At 36.3% G+C, this 18,202-nt stretch overlaps 3 protein-coding genes across 15 annotated transcripts; all 3 read left to right on the top strand.

Moving 5' to 3' along the window:
• Nucleotides 1-87: 87 nt before the first annotated feature.
• On the top strand, nt 88-2,936 carry LOC109147996 (heavy metal-associated isoprenylated plant protein 7-like). The gene is made up of 3 exons (XM_019295701.1): nt 88-601; nt 980-1,055; nt 2,682-2,936. Exons 1-3 carry the CDS (start codon nt 413-415, stop codon nt 2,813-2,815), a joined length of 399 nt encoding a protein of 132 aa, XP_019151246.1. The 5' UTR covers nt 88-412; the 3' UTR covers nt 2,816-2,936.
• A 1,399-nt stretch (nt 2,937-4,335) lies between these two features.
• LOC109147990 (VIN3-like protein 1) lies at nt 4,336-11,107 on the top strand. Of its 12 annotated transcripts, none has more exons than XM_019295692.1 (9): nt 4,336-4,718; nt 5,487-5,555; nt 5,731-5,771; nt 5,852-5,896; nt 7,216-7,555; nt 7,663-7,740; nt 8,195-8,761; nt 9,009-9,319; nt 9,520-11,107. In XM_019295692.1, exons 7-9 carry the CDS (start codon nt 8,304-8,306, stop codon nt 10,653-10,655), a joined length of 1,905 nt encoding a protein of 634 aa, XP_019151237.1. In that variant the 5' UTR covers nt 4,336-4,718; nt 5,487-5,555; nt 5,731-5,771; nt 5,852-5,896; nt 7,216-7,555; nt 7,663-7,740; nt 8,195-8,303; the 3' UTR covers nt 10,656-11,107. The 12 variants fall into 12 exon arrangements, with proteins under 12 accessions (XP_019151237.1, XP_019151230.1, XP_019151232.1 ...); XM_019295685.1 differs by having other exon boundaries at nt 6,169-7,555; XM_019295687.1 differs by adding an exon at nt 6,169-6,261 and having other exon boundaries at nt 5,731-5,896; nt 7,227-7,555.
• A 1,788-nt stretch (nt 11,108-12,895) lies between these two features.
• LOC109147993 (fe-S cluster assembly factor HCF101, chloroplastic) lies at nt 12,896-16,842 on the top strand. Of its 2 annotated transcripts, none has more exons than XM_019295697.1 (15): nt 12,896-13,105; nt 13,200-13,325; nt 13,696-13,838; nt 13,927-13,977; nt 14,226-14,381; nt 14,685-14,828; nt 14,896-15,038; nt 15,154-15,223; nt 15,337-15,432; nt 15,534-15,677; nt 15,784-15,907; nt 16,003-16,127; nt 16,210-16,332; nt 16,416-16,484; nt 16,578-16,842. In XM_019295697.1, the coding sequence occupies exons 1-15, from the start codon at nt 13,036-13,038 to the stop codon at nt 16,578-16,580; spliced, it is 1,587 nt and encodes a 528-aa protein (XP_019151242.1). In that variant the 5' UTR covers nt 12,896-13,035; the 3' UTR covers nt 16,581-16,842. The 2 variants fall into 2 exon arrangements, with proteins under 2 accessions (XP_019151242.1, XP_019151241.1); XM_019295696.1 differs by having other exon boundaries at nt 12,897-13,105; nt 16,581-16,842.
• The last annotated feature ends 1,360 nt before the right edge of the window (nt 16,843-18,202 follow it).

Genomic DNA, 18,202 nt, shown 5'->3' with positions numbered 1-18,202 from the left:
AGCTAATAGTGATTTACCATGTCCTATATATCAACTAGTCCCTAGCTACATATGCTTTTATAACCCCTAGCTAATGTGCGCAATTCTCACATCACAGCTAAAATAAAGCACAAATGCTCAACCTTTTTTTTTCTCCTCACTATCATCACATGACAAAATCTAGTTTATCCTTTTCCTAGAGAAATGGGTGCGTATTATTAATCTATGCCTTTTCCAATGAAATACATTATATTATATTAACCTTGACCTCTACCTTGTCATTTCTCAGTAGCTAGCTAGGCTTCTTCTGTGTCTGATCTTTCTTGAATTCCTTCTTCATGAGGATACATATATACATACATTTGATCTTCTAGCTAGCTAGCTTGAGCTACATATATACATCAATCAGAGGTTTTAAATCTGGGTAGATCGAATGAGGAAGCTCATCTTTGGGAAGGTGCTGGATTGTTTTAGTTTTTCTTCTGGACCAAAATCATGTTTCTGCATCAATGGCTTTGGAGCTGAAGAAGATGATGACTTGGAGAAAAGGCCTCTCATCATTCAATCTCAAAGTGATGCTATTGCAGGACCTGCAACTCTTGCTCTGCACCTCAAGCCTAAGGTATGGTGTATGTTAATATGTAAATGAGTATTATTATTATTTTTTTCTGTATTACTCTGTATCATAATACAGAGTTTATCGCTCATTAGTGACTGGGAGTTGAACTTGTAACCTTTGGTTATCAAGTCAACAGTATGATCAATTTGGCTAGGGTTGTCCCACGTTACTGAGCTTCTTGTTTGAGAAAATTTAATGTAGTCCCAAAATTAAAAATTGATTGTATTAGAATTGTAACAGAGGATTAAATGTGACAATGCTAACAAATTAATGAGTTTAAATATAGTTATAATGTTATATTAAAATTGATGATTAAATTATGATTATGCCACAATAATTGAGCGACTAACGATGCGATTTTCTCATCTTGTTGTTATGTAGGTGGTAGTGCTGAGGGTGTCCATGCATTGCAATGGTTGCGCAAGAAAGGTTAAGAAACATATCTCAAAAATGGAAGGTATATATATGACTACTAGATTAATAACTCTCTTGCAAATTAAATTATATGATAGAATGCTCATTATTTAGGTGACTATAACCGGTGTGGATAAATTACAATCACCTAGTCCATAAGTGAAGCCTTGAATTTGATGCATTTAATAAAAAATTGTAATCTTTATACTTAGTAACGAATATTTTTGTAGAAGTTACTTGTGTTGAACATATAATATATCAACATAAATATGCAATCAAATTATTAATTTAGATTTTTAGTTAAGAAAATACATGCTTCAATTTGATATTAGACCCAACTCCCAAAGATCATGAGTTAGAATCTTGGTGTCACCCGGAACTTCTATTACTTGAACTATATCTAAATCTAAAAACAAAATATATGTGTCAATCCATTTTGTCATTGATTTTTGTTTCTTTTTTTTTTCCCCCTAATAAATGTATATATTGTAGCATTTTTGTTGTACACAACTACCTTTATACGGTTATAACTTCGTGACTATTTAATAAATTCTAATATTGATGATTAAATAAATAAAAATTATAATGCACTATTATAATTACCATTTATAGTGTAAAGATCATAAATTAACTTTAAAAAATGCACAAATTGTCTTTATAACTTTGTACATTACATGTAAGTCAAAATTATTTAATTATCAATTTTCTCAATATAAATATTATGATAATAATTACTTATTTCAATATAATATGAATTCTACAACTTGTAGTCTCTGATCTATTTATTGACTTTTTTAAAAATTTATTCAAATATAATCATAATTTGAATATTGGGTAAATGCATTGGACACTTAGTGTACAAAGACTAGTAAATATTTATAAATGCAACCTATTCATTTTTGTGGTTCAAATGTATAAAATTGAGGCTAAAACTTCAATTGATGCATATACTGACTATATGCAACCCATCCTACCAATAAAATATCAAGGTTGTGCAAATACGCCAGGCCCGCCTAGCGCCTAGGCAGAAGACACAAAAAAAATATAAGGTTGCGTGTGTATTTTATATATATATATATATATATATATATATATATATATATATATATATATATATATACACACACACACACACTCACAAATAAAAAAAAAATTATTACACATGGTTCTATACTAGAATTGTAAAAAAAAAAAAAATTAAAAATAATAATAACTCGGCGATTTGGCTCCGAGTCGGCCGACTAGGAGGCGCCTAAGGGCAAAAACGCTGCGGCCTAGGCCACATTTTACAACCATGATAAATACTATGACTAATGTCATTGGAACAATAGCTACAAGTGTTACATTTTTTTAAAATAAGCTTGAACAATGACTTATTATTGGGAATGACCTATTAGCCTTCTTGATTTGAACCGGCGAGGGTATTCAATGCACACTCTCACATAGTGGTTGCGGGTTCTCATCGTTACTAAAAAAAAAAAACACAACCTTAAGGGTCCATCACCACTTATATCTTGAAAATTGGTAGATGAGATAAATCGTAGAATGTGCTTCAACTAATATATATATATATGCCCTAAATGTGCTTCAACTGATATATATGCCCCTAAATATATATATACACACACACTTAATTTTATGGACTTTTTTTTTTTTTTAATGCTATCAGGGGTTACTTCTTATGAAGTGGACTTGGAAACCAAGATGGTGATGGTTATGGGAGACATTGTTCCTTTTCAAGTGTTGGAGAGTGTTTCCAGAGTTAAAAATGCAGAGATTTGGACCATTAAATCCCCCATTTAGTCAATAATTAAAATATATAGATGCTTCATCCTATCAATAATCAATGTGTATCGCCACTATTCAACTCAACTATGGTGGTGTTGTATATTTTTGATAATTAAATCGATTTAAGTTGTGTTAATAGTAATAGTATCTTTAAAATCGGTATTCAAAACACATGAATTTATTACTTTTAGTATAGTTAATACCCTGTACTAAATTTAAGTATCAAATAATTAATGCTCCCATCACTGAGTCCTGTGACCACTATTTGAAATGGTAACAGAGATGTCATCACACTATATAGTAATTGACAATAAAATTGAGTGTTAATCATAAATAAATACATTTAATTAGCAAATTATACCATGAATCATGGTATATCTTGCATTCGCAGCAGGCCAGCAATTGATATATAATGTACATAATTAGTGAGCATAAATTGAATTAGTCAATATTGGATGGAATCAAATAGGAGTATAAACAAGTTGTAGTCATCATTGCCACATCAAAGTTAAGACTATCATTTTCACCACAATATTTTACTTTTTATATGGATATAAATTTATTGTCAAATTGCCATATTTTCCTACTCTCTGTCCCTACATAATATTTGACAATAATTCGAACAATGAAGAGAAAATCAAATATGGATTTACAAGTGATGGAATAATTACAAGCGAACCCGGATCGAAATGATATAGAGCGACCAAACCTGAAGCACCAGACTCGGACCTAGGTCGAGGTCGGTCAAGGCAGAGCTCAGCCGGGATTATTCACGCCGGGGTCATCCTCACCGAGGTCATCCACACCGGGATCATCCACGCTGGAGTCATCCATACTAGGGTCATCCATGTCGGGGTCATCCACGCCGGGCTTTGCTAGTGTGAGGTCGGCCACCTCATGGTCCTCGCTTGGCTGAGCTCCAGGCTCGGCCAAGGGACGGGGTCCTCGTGTTGTCTGAGTCTTGCAGCACCGGTTGCGGTCCAAGGCGGTTGAGAGGACCTCCCACCTTTCTCTCCGGGATTGTTGGGGCGACATGGAGTATAAAAACCCTCATTTGTGTCTTGTTTAGACATCTTGTGTCCTAACTACACACTTGTCTTGTTATTACACGTCTCGTACCTCTGTAATAGCACTTTATATGCGATTAATACAATATTCGTATCATAATTCCTACATACCCCTATTATCGCTTAATCCTATACTTGTCACGTTTATTTATTTATTCGGATTAATTAATTGAGATCCCAATTTCCATGAACAACCATGCTTATACCCACCAATGCCCAACACAAAAAGGACAAAAACTTATCTTTCTAAAATTTATAAATTTCTCAAGTTCTCAACCACCTGTTGAAGGTGGATAATTTCAACAAATAAAGTTTATCCAATAACTTATAATTATATCCAAGCATTCTAACGACATTCAATAATCATAATGAGTTTTGTTTAAGAAAATCAAATTAAAAACATTAAATTTTATTTACAATTCGAATATAAAAATCTATTTAAAAGAAGTTAAACTGGACATTCGTACAGCAAACCTTAATACTGCTTCGTGTATGACACAGAAGCTGGATTGCTGGAACCTTAATCTGCTCTTCGTGATCAGACAAAGAGACATCCTTATTCTCACGCGCCTAACGAGGCGTGAGTGCACGTACTAAGCCTCAGATTGACACGTCACTCCTGCTTCTTGGACTCGACAAATCACTAGTCTGTCACTGCGCTTTTCCCGTTGAACGGTGAATTTCACTGTCCACCGCAGCGGCGACATAGTGAGAGAAGGAATTCGATTTTCCATTCTATCCATACCCTCCCCTCTAACCAAAACCCTCAAAAACCCTTCTCTTTCGTCCATTTTCTCCCTCTAAAACCCTAATTTTATCTTTCTCTCTCCAGTTTCTCGCTCCTCAATAAGGTACTTTTTCCCACTTTTTTTTTTTTTTTTTCCTGCTTTGATAATTGATAGCATGTATAATATGTAGTATGCCTAAAATTCAAGTATGGGTATGCATGATGTTTTTTGGGTTGGGATTTGCTACTGGGTTCTTTAATGCTGTTTCCTTTTTTTGTGCAATTGTTATCAATTTTGGATATTTATGTAGGTAGAATATATATATTTTTTGTGTATTTATGGGGAGTAGTTACCATGTTTAGATATTTGTTTAGGTGAAATATATATTTTTTGTTATCAAGCTTAGATATTTATGCAGGTGTAATGTTTTTTTTTTTTTTGTTAAATTTTTAAAGACAATCCATATGGCGTGTCCTTGTTTGTGTGATAGAGATAGGATTAGGATTAGGATCAATGGTAAATGAAGATATCACTAATGAAGTTTATGAACACAATGCAATTTCACTTAAGTACATTTCTGGCCTTTTAGGAAGTAGGAGAAACTGAAAAAGGAGCCCTTTTTTTTTTTTTAGTGAAGTTTTTACAGAACAAGTGATTTAGTTATGAAAATCTCCTATCTTGTTGCACCAGTGTGCCTGGCAATCTTATCATGTATTGAATGATTATGTCAAAGTTTATAACCCCAGAGCTTAAAAAGCATATGTATGGTATAGGAAGTCTATTATTTTAAAAATGTTGAGATTTTCGAAACATGTTTTTACTGTAAACCTGAATGAGCTACATAATTTTGCAAACATAATAATGTGCTACACAAATATTTGAATTTTTCAGGAAGAGTTTTGTTGACACATTTATCTGCCTTCTATGGCATGGTTTTTGAAGACAGATTTCTTCCCAAAGGTTAGTTTATCCTTCAACATCTTTCGGGAGTAGCCACCAAAGTGCTCTTGCTTCTTGATTTTACTTAAAACATGGAATAAAGCTGTATTGGTCTGTAAGCATATTTTCTCTAGCCAAATTTTATGTATGTGTTTGACATTTCAATCAATGATTTAATGTGTACTGGGTCTTCCAGATTACTCCTTCAAGTCCTCTGAGGAGCCTTGTGGCTTTTAAGTAAGATATCTAGCTGATTTTTGGTGCAAAGACATCATGTTGGTTCTTCTTGCTGCTTTTTCCATTCTTTCTCGTGGCAGGGTAACCTGTCATAGCCCCACATGCATTCTATGTGCCCTGAAATGGTGAGAATCAAGATTCTTGCTCCTATTGCTTTACCCTTCTCTTTTGACTTATTAAGTTGGAAGAGAATTATTTCGGTTTTATTTGCCCAATTTATCACCATGAGAGTCGAATTTTGTGTTAAATTATTTGAAACGAAGACAATGTGTGTTTTTTTCTTTCCTAACACCAAACTTCTTCCCAAATTTCCAGTTTCAAAGTTATACTTGCAAAACTTGAGGGTTACAGAAAATGGGATAATAAAATCAACCACTTTTTTTTTTGCTTTGTGCAGGAAAGAGGCTTAAGAATATCTATGTGTTATAAAGCCATGGAATAAGTCATGCAAAGTCTTCTTTCAGTGCCTATTCTGCAGTCTTTCCATATGGTATCATAATAAATTTTGCGGTGTATTTGTTGTTTAGAGAAGGTTTAGATGTTAAATTTGATGAATTTCTTTTTTGACAGCCCACCAGTCTGTTTTTTGTTCCCCTAGTAATTTGGGTTATCTTTCTTTTTTCGCCTTTTTCTTTTCATTTCTTTACATAGTTATCATGTGGAAAGGTTGTATGTATGCCATGCCTTTCCTCAATAAATTAAAAACCTATGTAAAGTTGAAGGTTGCATTAAAAAGTAGAATAATCTAATGAACTGCGCAAAAGGCATTCAGATCATGGAACCTTAACTATGTCTTATGGTGGTCATTTCCAAGGTTTGGATCCAGGGTGTAATGGTAAATGATTGAACACTTTTCCATTATACCAAATCCAACCTTCTGGAAACAAAATATGGGATCATAATTTCCTTTTGGAAACAAAATATGGGATCATAATTTCCTTAAGTTTTCTCTTCAAAATGGGAAACTTTTACCATAGTTCTTCAAAATGTAGAAATGAAAAGATGCTCAAATCTCAAACGATTAAGTCCATAATGAGCTGAATCTGGGATACCAGAATATTATGCAATTTAATAGGCTTTATTCTGGTTTAGAAAGTAATATATATCATTATTGCCAGCATATCAGAATTTTATTCTCTCATTAATTCTTAGCAAAGGAAAAAAGATATATATGGTATGTAGTTCAATTACTCTTCTTGCCAAATACTGTTAGGACTGCTAGTTTATGTTCTACATGAATCATCCCAAGTTAATGGTTTAAGTTAAATATTGAGGATCATGGCTAACCTATTCCAACTTCTAGACTTGTAAATTTAGTTGATATAACAATGTGCTTCTGTAAATTGAGAAATTGTTTGAATTAGCATTCCTTTTTCTTATATGTAGTAAAGTTAGGCAATTGATATTTTCTACATAATTGAGCTTATTTCGATATTAACCTTAGGGTTGTTTTAGCGGATCACTTTTCAAGGAATCTGGCCCAGTATGATCTGAACTTGGATGTATGGATGAGTGTCAATTTGCTCATCGAATAAAAAGCCGAAATGCCACTACTCAATAGGCCTACTCATATCAGATAAGGAGTTCACAGAGTGGTGTTCTGTGATACCCTAGGCTGGCCGATCATTTTAGATCTGCTTCTTTTCATCCAGATCGAGGCATGAACAGACAGACATCCATGGTTTCTTCTCCTCGGCCAATCCACCATTGACTTCTCACAATTCAGGCATGAACACACTTTTCTTGATCTCACGAGTCACGATAATGAATCCTCTATATTGACTGTAAGTAGAACTGACCTCTCCTGATGTTTCACTCGATGTTTTCTTGTTTACGAAAGCTTTATTTTATATCTACTGATCTCCTGTTTAAATTGTGATGTTGGTATCAGGGTTTGCTCCACTGTCTTAAGAGATCTTAATTTTAAAGAACCTTTTGAAATCTTCGTGAATTAATCCACCTGCATCAGGTAATTCTATTTACTTTCCACTTTGAAAGAATTCACTTTGTAAATGACTGCAATGGATTATGGTTTCTTCTTTGGCATAAGTGGTTGTATTGCTGTTTACGCATTCATTAATATGATCTAAAATGTCCACAACGCTTAACTTGAGTGTTTGCTAACAACAATTTTACCATCTCGTGTCAAACGAGTTTGTGAACATTTTAGTTTTATGTTTGTGAATGGACACACGTAATACGGTGTATAAATAATTTGCAATTCACATGTTTCAGTCTTCTGCTTATAACCTCTGATGTTGTTTAGATCATATCTTTGTTAATGTAAAATCCCTGTTGCATATGCATATTATTGTAAAATGAAAGTGCTAAATTGCTTTTAAATAGGTTTTGCTAATCTCAGTTAGATTACCGGGTTTATGCTTTGTTGGTATTCTTCTTGACTATAACATGTTATGTTCCAGTTTCCGGTGCTCAAAAACATGCCCCGGAGAAAACACGGGAATTGAAATGATTCAGTAAGAAGTCGAGCATCACCTAAAAATTTCTGAGTTTTGGTTTTCCAAGTGTGAAATGTCTGAACAACCTCAAAAGTTGAGCAAGAAAATAGTGAAGAATCAGGAGCCAAAGAAAATGACCACTAGCCCTCGGGATCATCCTCCAAGAAAGCAGCAAAGAAAGGCGGAAAACCCTGTCCGAATACCACCGCCTACCGAGGAGTGTGTCAATTTTAAACGCCCAAAGTCATGGATCTGCAAAAACTCTGCATGCCAAGCAAGTATTTCAATGGACGACAAATTCTGTAAGAGGTGCTCTTGCTGCATTTGCCACTCGTTTGACGATAATAAGGATCCGAGTCTTTGGTTGGAATGCATATCAGAGTTCGGTGAGGGGGAATCCTGTGGCTTAACATGCCATATCGAGTGTGCCTTCAAACAAGGGAAGGTGGGGGTTGTTGATCTTGGACAATTAATGCAGCTAGACGGGAGCTACTGTTGTGTTTCTTGTGGTAAAGTCTCGGAAATACTAGGGTATGCCTTTTATCCACAATTTCTTTGCAAAATTAAATGTTCTTTTTCCCCTCACCCTTATATGGGTGAACCCAAAGTGGACCGAATAGGCTCTGATACCATGTTATAATCTAAGAAGATTGACACTCAACTGAGCTATAATGCACATGCACATGGGCCAAACCACACTAAAAGATTGAATCCAACCAATTAGCTATTTCTTATGACGTGTTTTGAGCCTTTGTTCTGTTACTACCGAATTTTGCAGTTATTGGAAGAAGCAACTTTGTATAGCAAAAGACGCCCGTCGGGTTGATATCCTTTGTTTTAGAATATACATGAGTTACAGGCTCCTGGACGGGACTGCCAGATTTAAAGAACTACACAATATTATTAAAGAAGCCAAGGCTAAATTAGAAACAGAGGTGGGCCCTGTGAATGGCTCTTCCACCGTGATGGCTCGTGGCATTGTTAGTAGACTTTCTGTTGCAGGTGACGTGCAGTCTCTCTGCTCTCTCGCCATTAAAAAAGCCGATGAATGGCTAGCCAAAAAGTATAGTTCTGCCCCTAATTATAAAGGTACTTCTCAAATTCTTGGAAAAGAATTGGCACTATAGATAATTTTATCTTATGATATACCGTGTTCTTTCTTTACCACTCGGCCATGGGTTCAAGCCCTAAAAGGCTAAAACCAACCTCACTGAAAAGAGAAAGGTTAATTACATTTTCTTTATGATATAAGATGAGTCTATATTAACGTGTTTTTTTTTTTTTGTCAGAGGGTTCACTGCCAGCAGCCTGCAAAATCCATTTTGAGGAAGCAACGTCTTCTTCGGTTGTAATTGTATTGGTAGATATATTGAGTGCATCGTCGGTAGATGTCAAAGGGTATAAGCTTTGGTACCGTAGGGCTGAAGTCGACACTTACCCTAAAGAGCCTAATTGTGTCCTTCCAAAAAGTCAAAGAAGGGTTTTGATATCTGATTTGCAGTCTTGCATGGAGTACTGCTTTAGGGTTGTGTCCTATACGGAGTCCGGTGACTTGGGACACTCCGAGGCTAAGTGTTTCACGAAGAGCGATTTGAGCTCTGTTACGGGAAATCACTCGAAGGAGAATCTAGATTCGGGAGGAAGCTCGGGCACAAAAACGGATGACGGAGCTACGATAGTTGAGTCTAGTTCGGGTTTCAAGGTTCGTGACCTTGGAAAAATCACGAGGACTAATTGGGAACAACAAGAAGGCAGTGTAGATACGGAAAAGTGCCTTGAATTTTCCAAGCTCAACGCCGTGCAAGAAGATCATAACCCGGGGTCTGCTTCTTGCCAGCTCGACTTAAATGTTGCTTTGATTCCCGATTTGAATGAAGAGCTAACCCCCGAGTCGTCTAGAGACGAACACAACGGGTGCGTGCAGATTGTTGATGTGGAAGACGCTGTCTCGAACGACAACGAGGGGAGGAATTGCATCGCTGGGTCCCACGGGAGCGGCGACTCCGAAAACTGGAACCATCTCCAGACCCGGGACGTGACGGCCGTCGACTCTGAGTTGGCGGGGAGTAGGAAGCGGGCAGCTAGCACCAACGGTGAGACGCAGGACTCCGACAGCGCCCTGCTAAGTGGCTCGCCAAACCGAGCACGCAACGGTTCGGGGCTCCTGGACGAGAACTTTGAGCACTGCGTGAAAACCATCCGGTGGCTGGAATGCGAGGGCCACATTAAGAACGACTTCCGGTTAAAGTTCCTTTCCTGGTTTAGCCTGAGATCCACAGAGCGGGAACGCAGGGTCGTGAATACCTACATCCAGACTCTAATCGACGACCCGAGCAGCTTAGCTGGACAGTTGGTCCATTCTTTTTCAGAAATCGTATCCACCAAAAGGCCTCAAACTGGCTTCTGTGGCAGGCTGTGGCATTAAATCGGCAAAGCCATCCATTCATGCAGGTTGAAATTTCTTCTTCTTCTTCTTCTTCTTCAAATTCTGTTGATATAGTCCACATTGCAGATTGTATTGGTAGTTACAACAAATTTTGTCAAGTCACAAGTGATTCATTCATACACAAGAGGGTTCTTTTTAGGGTTCTTCAAGAACCCAGTTCAGCTAAACAATTCAGGGTTCTTCATTTTAGGTATATCTGTGAGTTTTCTCCATGGGGGAGGAGATCCAAGAAGGGTTAGAGTCGATATTTTCTTGTTTCAGAAGATTGATGATTGGTTATGGAGCAGGCAAAACTATATATTTATTTAATGATTTGGAGATTTTGTTGTTTAGTCATTTGATTTTCAGTTCTGAATTCTGTGGGTGAAGACTGAAGTGAGATATATACTGATTCATTTCTATTTCTCTGCAAATTCTTTTCATTCTTGGCCTTTGCTTTGTCATTGCCTTTTTTTTTTTTTTTTTTTTTTTGGGTGAATATGCTTGATAGTACATACACAGTCTTGTTAAAGTAGAGCTCATTTGCACACATATTAGTGTCTTTGCAAATATGTTTGATAGAGCATACCAATCTCATTGAAGTAGAGTTTGTATGAACACACTATTAATTTCTTTGTGGATATGTTTGATAGAGCATACCTAATCTCGTTGGACGCTTATACTGTGATATCGTGGACCCTGGTCTTGACGTCGTTTTTGAACGGTGATGTATTTAATTTTGACGGCGATCGTTTGGGCGTTCAATTCACGTTACACTTTTTTTTTTAAGCATGTGTATGTGTCTTGTGTTGTGAGTTTTTGTGTCTTGTGTCTGACAATTAGCTGTATAATAGTAATGGCTACAATAATGGGTACTAACGGTCTCCTAATAAGTGCAACGACTTCCCTCCATAAGTGTTAGGCTCTTCAGTAATTGTTGTGTGCTCTCTTCCATAACTGCTATTTGATGAGGTGGTGTCCTACTAAGTGTATTAAAACTCTAAGAGCATCACCACCAGCTTAATTTTTTCACGGTTTTTGATGATCTAATTAGGAAAGAGAGGAGGGAGGAAAAAAAGGAAGAAAAGAAAAAAGAAAAAAGAAAAAAAAAGGGAATCTCACACGGAAACAAGAAAAAAAAAAAAACTAGGCAGGTAACGCGCCAGCAGGCGCACGCACTGCTCGTGCCCGGTTGCGCGCCTGCGTTTCCAGCACGCAAAGACACCTATAGAGCTTTGTATCATTTTCTCAAGATGTGGACCCTACAAAAGTCTATCACTTGCACTCTTGCAGGAGAAAAAAAACATCAAAAAACCCATCTCCTATTAGTTTTCAAACTCAAGCTTTGATTTTTAGATTTGAAAAAAATCCCAAAAAAACTGCAGATGTGGTTGCTCTAAGAACCGTTCCATCTTCTCCTGCTTCACTCATGATCGTTACCAACTGACCGTGTTGATTGCTTTGACTGCTTCGGGTTAGTCCAAATGTGCTTAAGGTCGAATCCAATGACTAATCTAATTATCTCGTCAACAGCCCCCTACTCCCAAGTTGAGAGCAAATCAGAGTTAGCTAGGGAGTAATGATATATACTCATTGAATATCTTGTCACTAATAATAGGCAAAACATGATTTTTTGCACTAGAAGATTAGTTTTTTACTTTTTACCAACATCATTTTGGTCATACTCATTCATCCTTAACCAAAGGTCAAAGGTTCGATCATTGGCTTTGAGAATGGAGCCGCCTTAAATCTCTAGGCCAGCTGTCCCACTAAAAAAAAAGTGTCTACAATTCAACGAAGGTATTAGTCACTGTGTCTGACGGTGAAAACTTTAAGTATATCCAAAAAAAAAAAAAAAATATCATTTTGATCAAGTCTATCATACATGATATTTTATCATGTATGAGTGGGGTAATCAGCAAAAAAAAAAATAATAATAAATAAATAAATAAAATTAAAATCAACAGATACCCAGGTTGGACTTCCATTTGGAAGATTATGAGTTCGAGCCTCAGTGGAGGTGTTATTGGTTCTTTGTGTTTCAGTAGGTTGAGAAAGTATATGAACAGATACTACCATGTAATAGAGCCAGTAACTTTCAAAAAAAAAAAAAATAATAAAATTAACAAAAAAAATTAATTCTTAAAATTGACTTATTTTTTTTATTATAAAATTTTAAATATGTAAATTTATTTGCTAATATTAAAATAAAAATTATTAAAATACAGAAACAGACTTAACAGAGTCGTGGCTAAGATTCTCCAATAACGAGAGGCTGAAAACATCGCTCCATAACGTCTTCACTTTCTTGCTGCTGCGCAGTGCTACTGCTCCACTCTCAAGCAACCTCAATTCTATGCAGTGACAGATTGTAAAGGAAATGCCGCTTCTTCAAGCTCCATCTTCAGTTACTCTTTCCTTTCTTCCCTTATCTTCACAATCCAAAGCAGGTAACTTTCCATGCTGCCACACACTCACATATACATAAATATGCATTTGTATGTAATGACTTAATGCCATGTTTCTCTTGTTTCCACTTCTTAGGATTATATGTAGCTGAGAACTGTTGCCTTCTCTGCAATTCCCCTTTCCCTTCTCAAAGACACTTGAGGCCATTGAGTGTGGCATCCACCCGTTCAATTTTAACGCCTAAAGCTGCTTCTGTGAAAGGTGAATTTCTTATTTCTTTCTACCCGGAAGTTTTGTTGTTATTTTAAGCAAACCCCATTTCTTGAATTTTTGTGAGATTCGGTTATATTATTTAGATTTGTGCCCTCAGTAGGTAGTGTGACATGTATGTGTACTGTAAAGTTTTGTTCTTTTTGAGTGACGAGGAAAATCGCAGCCACTATTCAAGGGTGTGCACGGATAAACCCCACCTAATCGCAAAGAACCACAAAGTCGTGGTAAATCAGTTTAGGTTGCCCATAATTGAGGGGGTGTTTAAATTTACTCTTGCTCCTATATATGTTATGGATGCAAATACATGCTGATTCTTGAGTTCCTGTCAACATATCTAACTAAACATGGCAAATTGCAGCTAGTGCTTCTGTGGTATCAAATCAAACCGCTGAGGCTGAAGTACTTAAAGCCCTTGCACAGATAATTGATCCAGATTTTGGAACTGATATAGTCTCATGCGGGTTTGTGAAGGACCTCCTTGTCAATGAGGCTTTGGGAGAGGTCTACTAATTAAGTGCACAAGTTTATCGATTCCATAACTTATTTGTAAAATTTTATATTCTCTTCTAATGTTATTGAGTTGCTGCAGGTTTCATTTCGGCTAGAGCTTACGACTCCAGCATGTCCGATCAAGGACATGGTAAATGAAACACAAACACCATTGTTTGATCAAGAATTGATGTGTGTATCAAGTGGTACATAACTTAGTTTTCTATTTTGTTACTATTGGTTCATTATTCAGTCACAATGAACCTTAAATTAATGCTATAACTCTTGTTTTCTTCTTCCCGTAACAAATCATGTTTTTATGGCCGTTATTTACCAAGAATCAGTGTTATGTCAACTTTGCCTGGCATGAGAAATTTATCGATGTTCATCTTTCTGCAGTTTGAGCAAAAGGCTAATGAGGTGGTTGCGGCACTTCCCTGGGTTAAAACGGTGAAGGTGACAATGTCAGCCCAACCAGCAAAACCCGTTTTTGCTGGACAACTTCCACCAGGGCTGCAAACAATATCCAATATAGTGGCTGTCTCGAGTTGCAAGGTAAACTCCACACGTTTTTAATTTCTGCTGTTATACTTTATGAGCAGTGAAAATCTGCCGATTTAAAACTTTGCTATAATGATTCTTCTCTTTTCAACAACTTTGCAAGAAACAGAAGGACACAAGGAGAAAATTCTAGTATTCTACTGCAAAATAGATATTCTTATGCTAATATAATGCTACTATTAAAAGAAAGAATTTTTTTTGCAAGTTTGTGTCCTGTTTTGCCTATTAAAAGAAAGTTTTTTTTTTTTTTTTTTTTAATATCGTTGTTCCTGCATTATGCTAATGTAAAAATCACAGGGAGGAGTGGGTAAATCAACTGTAGCGGTCAACCTCGCTTATACTTTGGCTGATATGGGTGCTCGAGTTGGTATCTTTGATGCTGATGTATATGGCCCTAGTTTGCCCACAATGGTTTCCCCAGAAAACCGGCTGCTTGAAATGGTAACTTCCGTTCCTTATACTCAAATGCATACAGCTTGCAGAAATATAACCATTAACGAACCTTTAGAACCCAGAGAAGAAAACCATTATTCCAACAGAATACTTGGGTGTCAAGTTGGTGTCTTTTGGATTTGCTGGGCAAGGGCGTGCAATAATGAGGGGACCAATGGTGTCTGGGGTCATCAACCAACTACTTACTACTACCGAATGGTATGATGTACTTTCTGTATAAATTGGATCAGTGAGCTAAGCCCGTTCTTGTCTCTGATAACTCTCTTGAGTAAAAGTGGTTTTCTCATTGTGAATAATGGATTTCATTATGCAGGGGAGAATTAGACTACCTTGTTATTGACATGCCTCCCGGAACTGGTGATATTCAACTCACCCTGTGCCAGGTTTGCTCGTACCCTGGTGACTAATGTTTATGTTTACGATAGTTCTTTAGTTGTTCAACGTTCCTCTTGTCAAACACTTGAAACAAAAACGTTTGGTTGGATGTGGTGATTAGGTTGTTCCATTGACTGCTGCAGTTATTGTTACCACGCCTCAAAAGTTAGCGTTCATAGACGTTGCAAAGGGAGTTCGCATGTTTTCTAAGCTCAAGGTCTGTTTGACACCAGTCATCTATTTTCCCGTTTTGTTTTGACTTTTCATGTGACTTAATCACGGGTTACCATATCATATTTATCTCATTCCGCTGCTTAGGTACCTTGTGTTGCTGTAGTCGAGAATATGTGCCACTTCGATGCTGATGGGAAACGCTATTACCCATTTGGTAAAGGCTCAGGTGCTCAGGTTGTGCAGCAGTTTGGGATCCCGCATCTGTTTGATCTTCCTATCAGACCAACCGTATGTCCTAGTTGTATTACCCATCAGATCATGCAATCAACTTCATATTTTCTTAATTAGGATTAACTTTTTTTTTTAAAGAATTGTTTCCCTGAATCTTAAACAGCTCTCAGCTTCTGGAGATAGTGGAACGCCTGAAGTTGTGGCTGATCCTCGAGGAGAAGTTGCCAGTACGTTCCAAGAGTTGGGTGTCTGTGTAGTGCAACAGTGCGCCAGAATCCGCCAACAAGGTACTCTTTCTTCTTTTCTTCTTCCCCACTCTCGAACTCCAGTTTAGAAACTTGCTAACGACTGGAAAATTCTTCTTGTTTCCGCCTTGCTTCAGTCTCGACTGCAGTAAGTTATGATAGATCTATCAAGGCAATCAAGGTGAAAGTGCCCAATTCAGACGAAGAATTCTATTTGCACCCTGCAACTGTAAGAAGAAACGACCGCTCTGCTGAAAGTGTGGTACGTAAACAAAATTTCATGGTTAGCGGTTTTGTTCCCTTGTAGCCTTACTGATTTACGTTAGTTATTGTAACTGGAGCAGGTTGAATGGAGCGGTGAGCAGAAACTGCAGTACTCTGATGTACCAGAGGACATCGAGCCTGAAGAAATTCGCCCCATGGGGAACTATGCTGTATCAATAACCTGGCCAGATGGATTTAGCCAGGTGATTATAATTTATTTTTCCCGTGTAGATATTTTTCCCGTGTAGCTATAAGCTCTGTGTTCTGGCGTGGTTCTTTCGTGCAGATTGCTCCTTACGATCAGCTCCAAACAATAGAACGCTTGGTCGAGGTTCCTGAACTGACTCCTGCACAGGTAAAACGCGCAACCATTCTGATTCTTCTTGAACCTTAAAACCTTAGTACTCAAACTTCTGTTGTTTTGCATTTGCTCTCCTTTTATGCCCAGTAGCCATGATTGCAAGAAGAAAGATGGTGCAGATAGAATTGAAGATTTGTTTACACAACCTACCAAAGTTAAAAGAAGATGCATATAGGTGGAGCTAAAAGGACCTCTGTGCATACTTTCTATAGATTTGCAGTCTGTAAATTGGCAGCATGTATTTGTCATTACAACTCAAAAGTGTATCCTTGAAGTGTGCATTTAACATTCTTGATGACTTGCAAGTTTATAATGAATTCCTAAAAATGTTAGTATCAAATGTTTATCACTATGACAAAAGCTATTGTTCGTAGTTAATGTGTAACTTTATTTCCTTATACCGCCACATTTTCGAGATGCAGGGTATTGGATGCCCCGCCCAACAATTCCACTTCCATGCACCTGTCAGCTTTAAATGCACAATTTTTACTTTTGTTGGACTAGAACCTGTGTCAGCTTTAGCTCCACTCATGTAGACACAGACACATTGTAGAATCACGTAAATTTTGTTTTCTTTACTTTCTGGTATTGTTATTGTTTCTTGTTCTAGTTAATCTCAACAAGAAAAGTTCAAAATTAAATAAAGGGTGGTATATGCGGATGTAGCATGATTCTCGTATCTAAAAGTCACGCGTTCGATTCTTGCCAACACCCTCTTAATTGAACCCATCATTTATTGGTGCACATTCTCAGGGTAATGTATGTGAGTTTCCATAGTGACCTAAAAAAATAAAAGATGGTATATTTTTCTTGGTTATTTGAAAGTGATAGTTACATCCAAATTAAATCAGCGCTACATCATATATTCGTTACATTATTATCATCGTGTCAAATATCTTGTCCCTTGTTTCGTCATTGTCATGTTGTATGTTAAAACTAAGGTCTGAATTCATACCATTTTAATAATAAATCAAAATCTTACCCTCCTACTATATCATAAAAAGTTTTTTTTTTTTTTTTAAATTGTAATAGAATTAATTATGAATTTTTTTAAGTTAAAAGAAAAAGAAATGTTAAATGTATACCAAAAAAAAGGATTCAATTCTACACATAATAATATTTAAATATTGCTGTAAAAATTATTAGGTGCTCATTGGCTATTAGATAAATATCTAACTATATATATAGTTTTTAAAAAGAATTTTAAACTTTTGGCAAGTATTATTCTCATAAAATACAAATGTTCAATCATACAGAATATTATTTTTGAAGAACAATCATACATAATATTCTAAGGACACATAACATTTTATCTATAACACATACAACCCATCAAAGCAATTAAAAAGAAGAAGAAACAAAAACAAAAAAAAAATAAAAATAATGCAAGTCACCCAAGCACTTACTATGACAAATTTTCCATTATTCTAGTTTGGGAATTAAACTTGAGTTATATTTAAAATTGTCTTTTCAAATTATTATTATCATTATTATTATTTTTTTTATCAAAAGGAGGGATGAAACAGGATGGTAGACTAATTAGCGGCATACAAGAAAACTCTTTGTTACCCCTTTGGGTTATTGTAAAATTAATTTAGACATAACTTTTTAAAAAGAAAAATGCTATTTTTATTTGAATAAATAAGATATTTTGATTTTTTGTTTTTTAAAAGCAACTCTAGTTATAGGGGCTATAATCCCGGAATGTAACA

Source organism: Ipomoea nil, unplaced genomic scaffold (assembly GCF_001879475.1).
Source record: "Ipomoea nil cultivar Tokyo-kokei standard unplaced genomic scaffold, Asagao_1.1 scaffold2036, whole genome shotgun sequence".
NCBI classification, from domain to species: Eukaryota; Viridiplantae; Streptophyta; class Magnoliopsida; order Solanales; family Convolvulaceae; genus Ipomoea; species Ipomoea nil.
The sequence above is the reverse complement of the archived record's forward strand: the minus strand, read 5'-3'. Positions and strand labels throughout refer to the sequence as shown.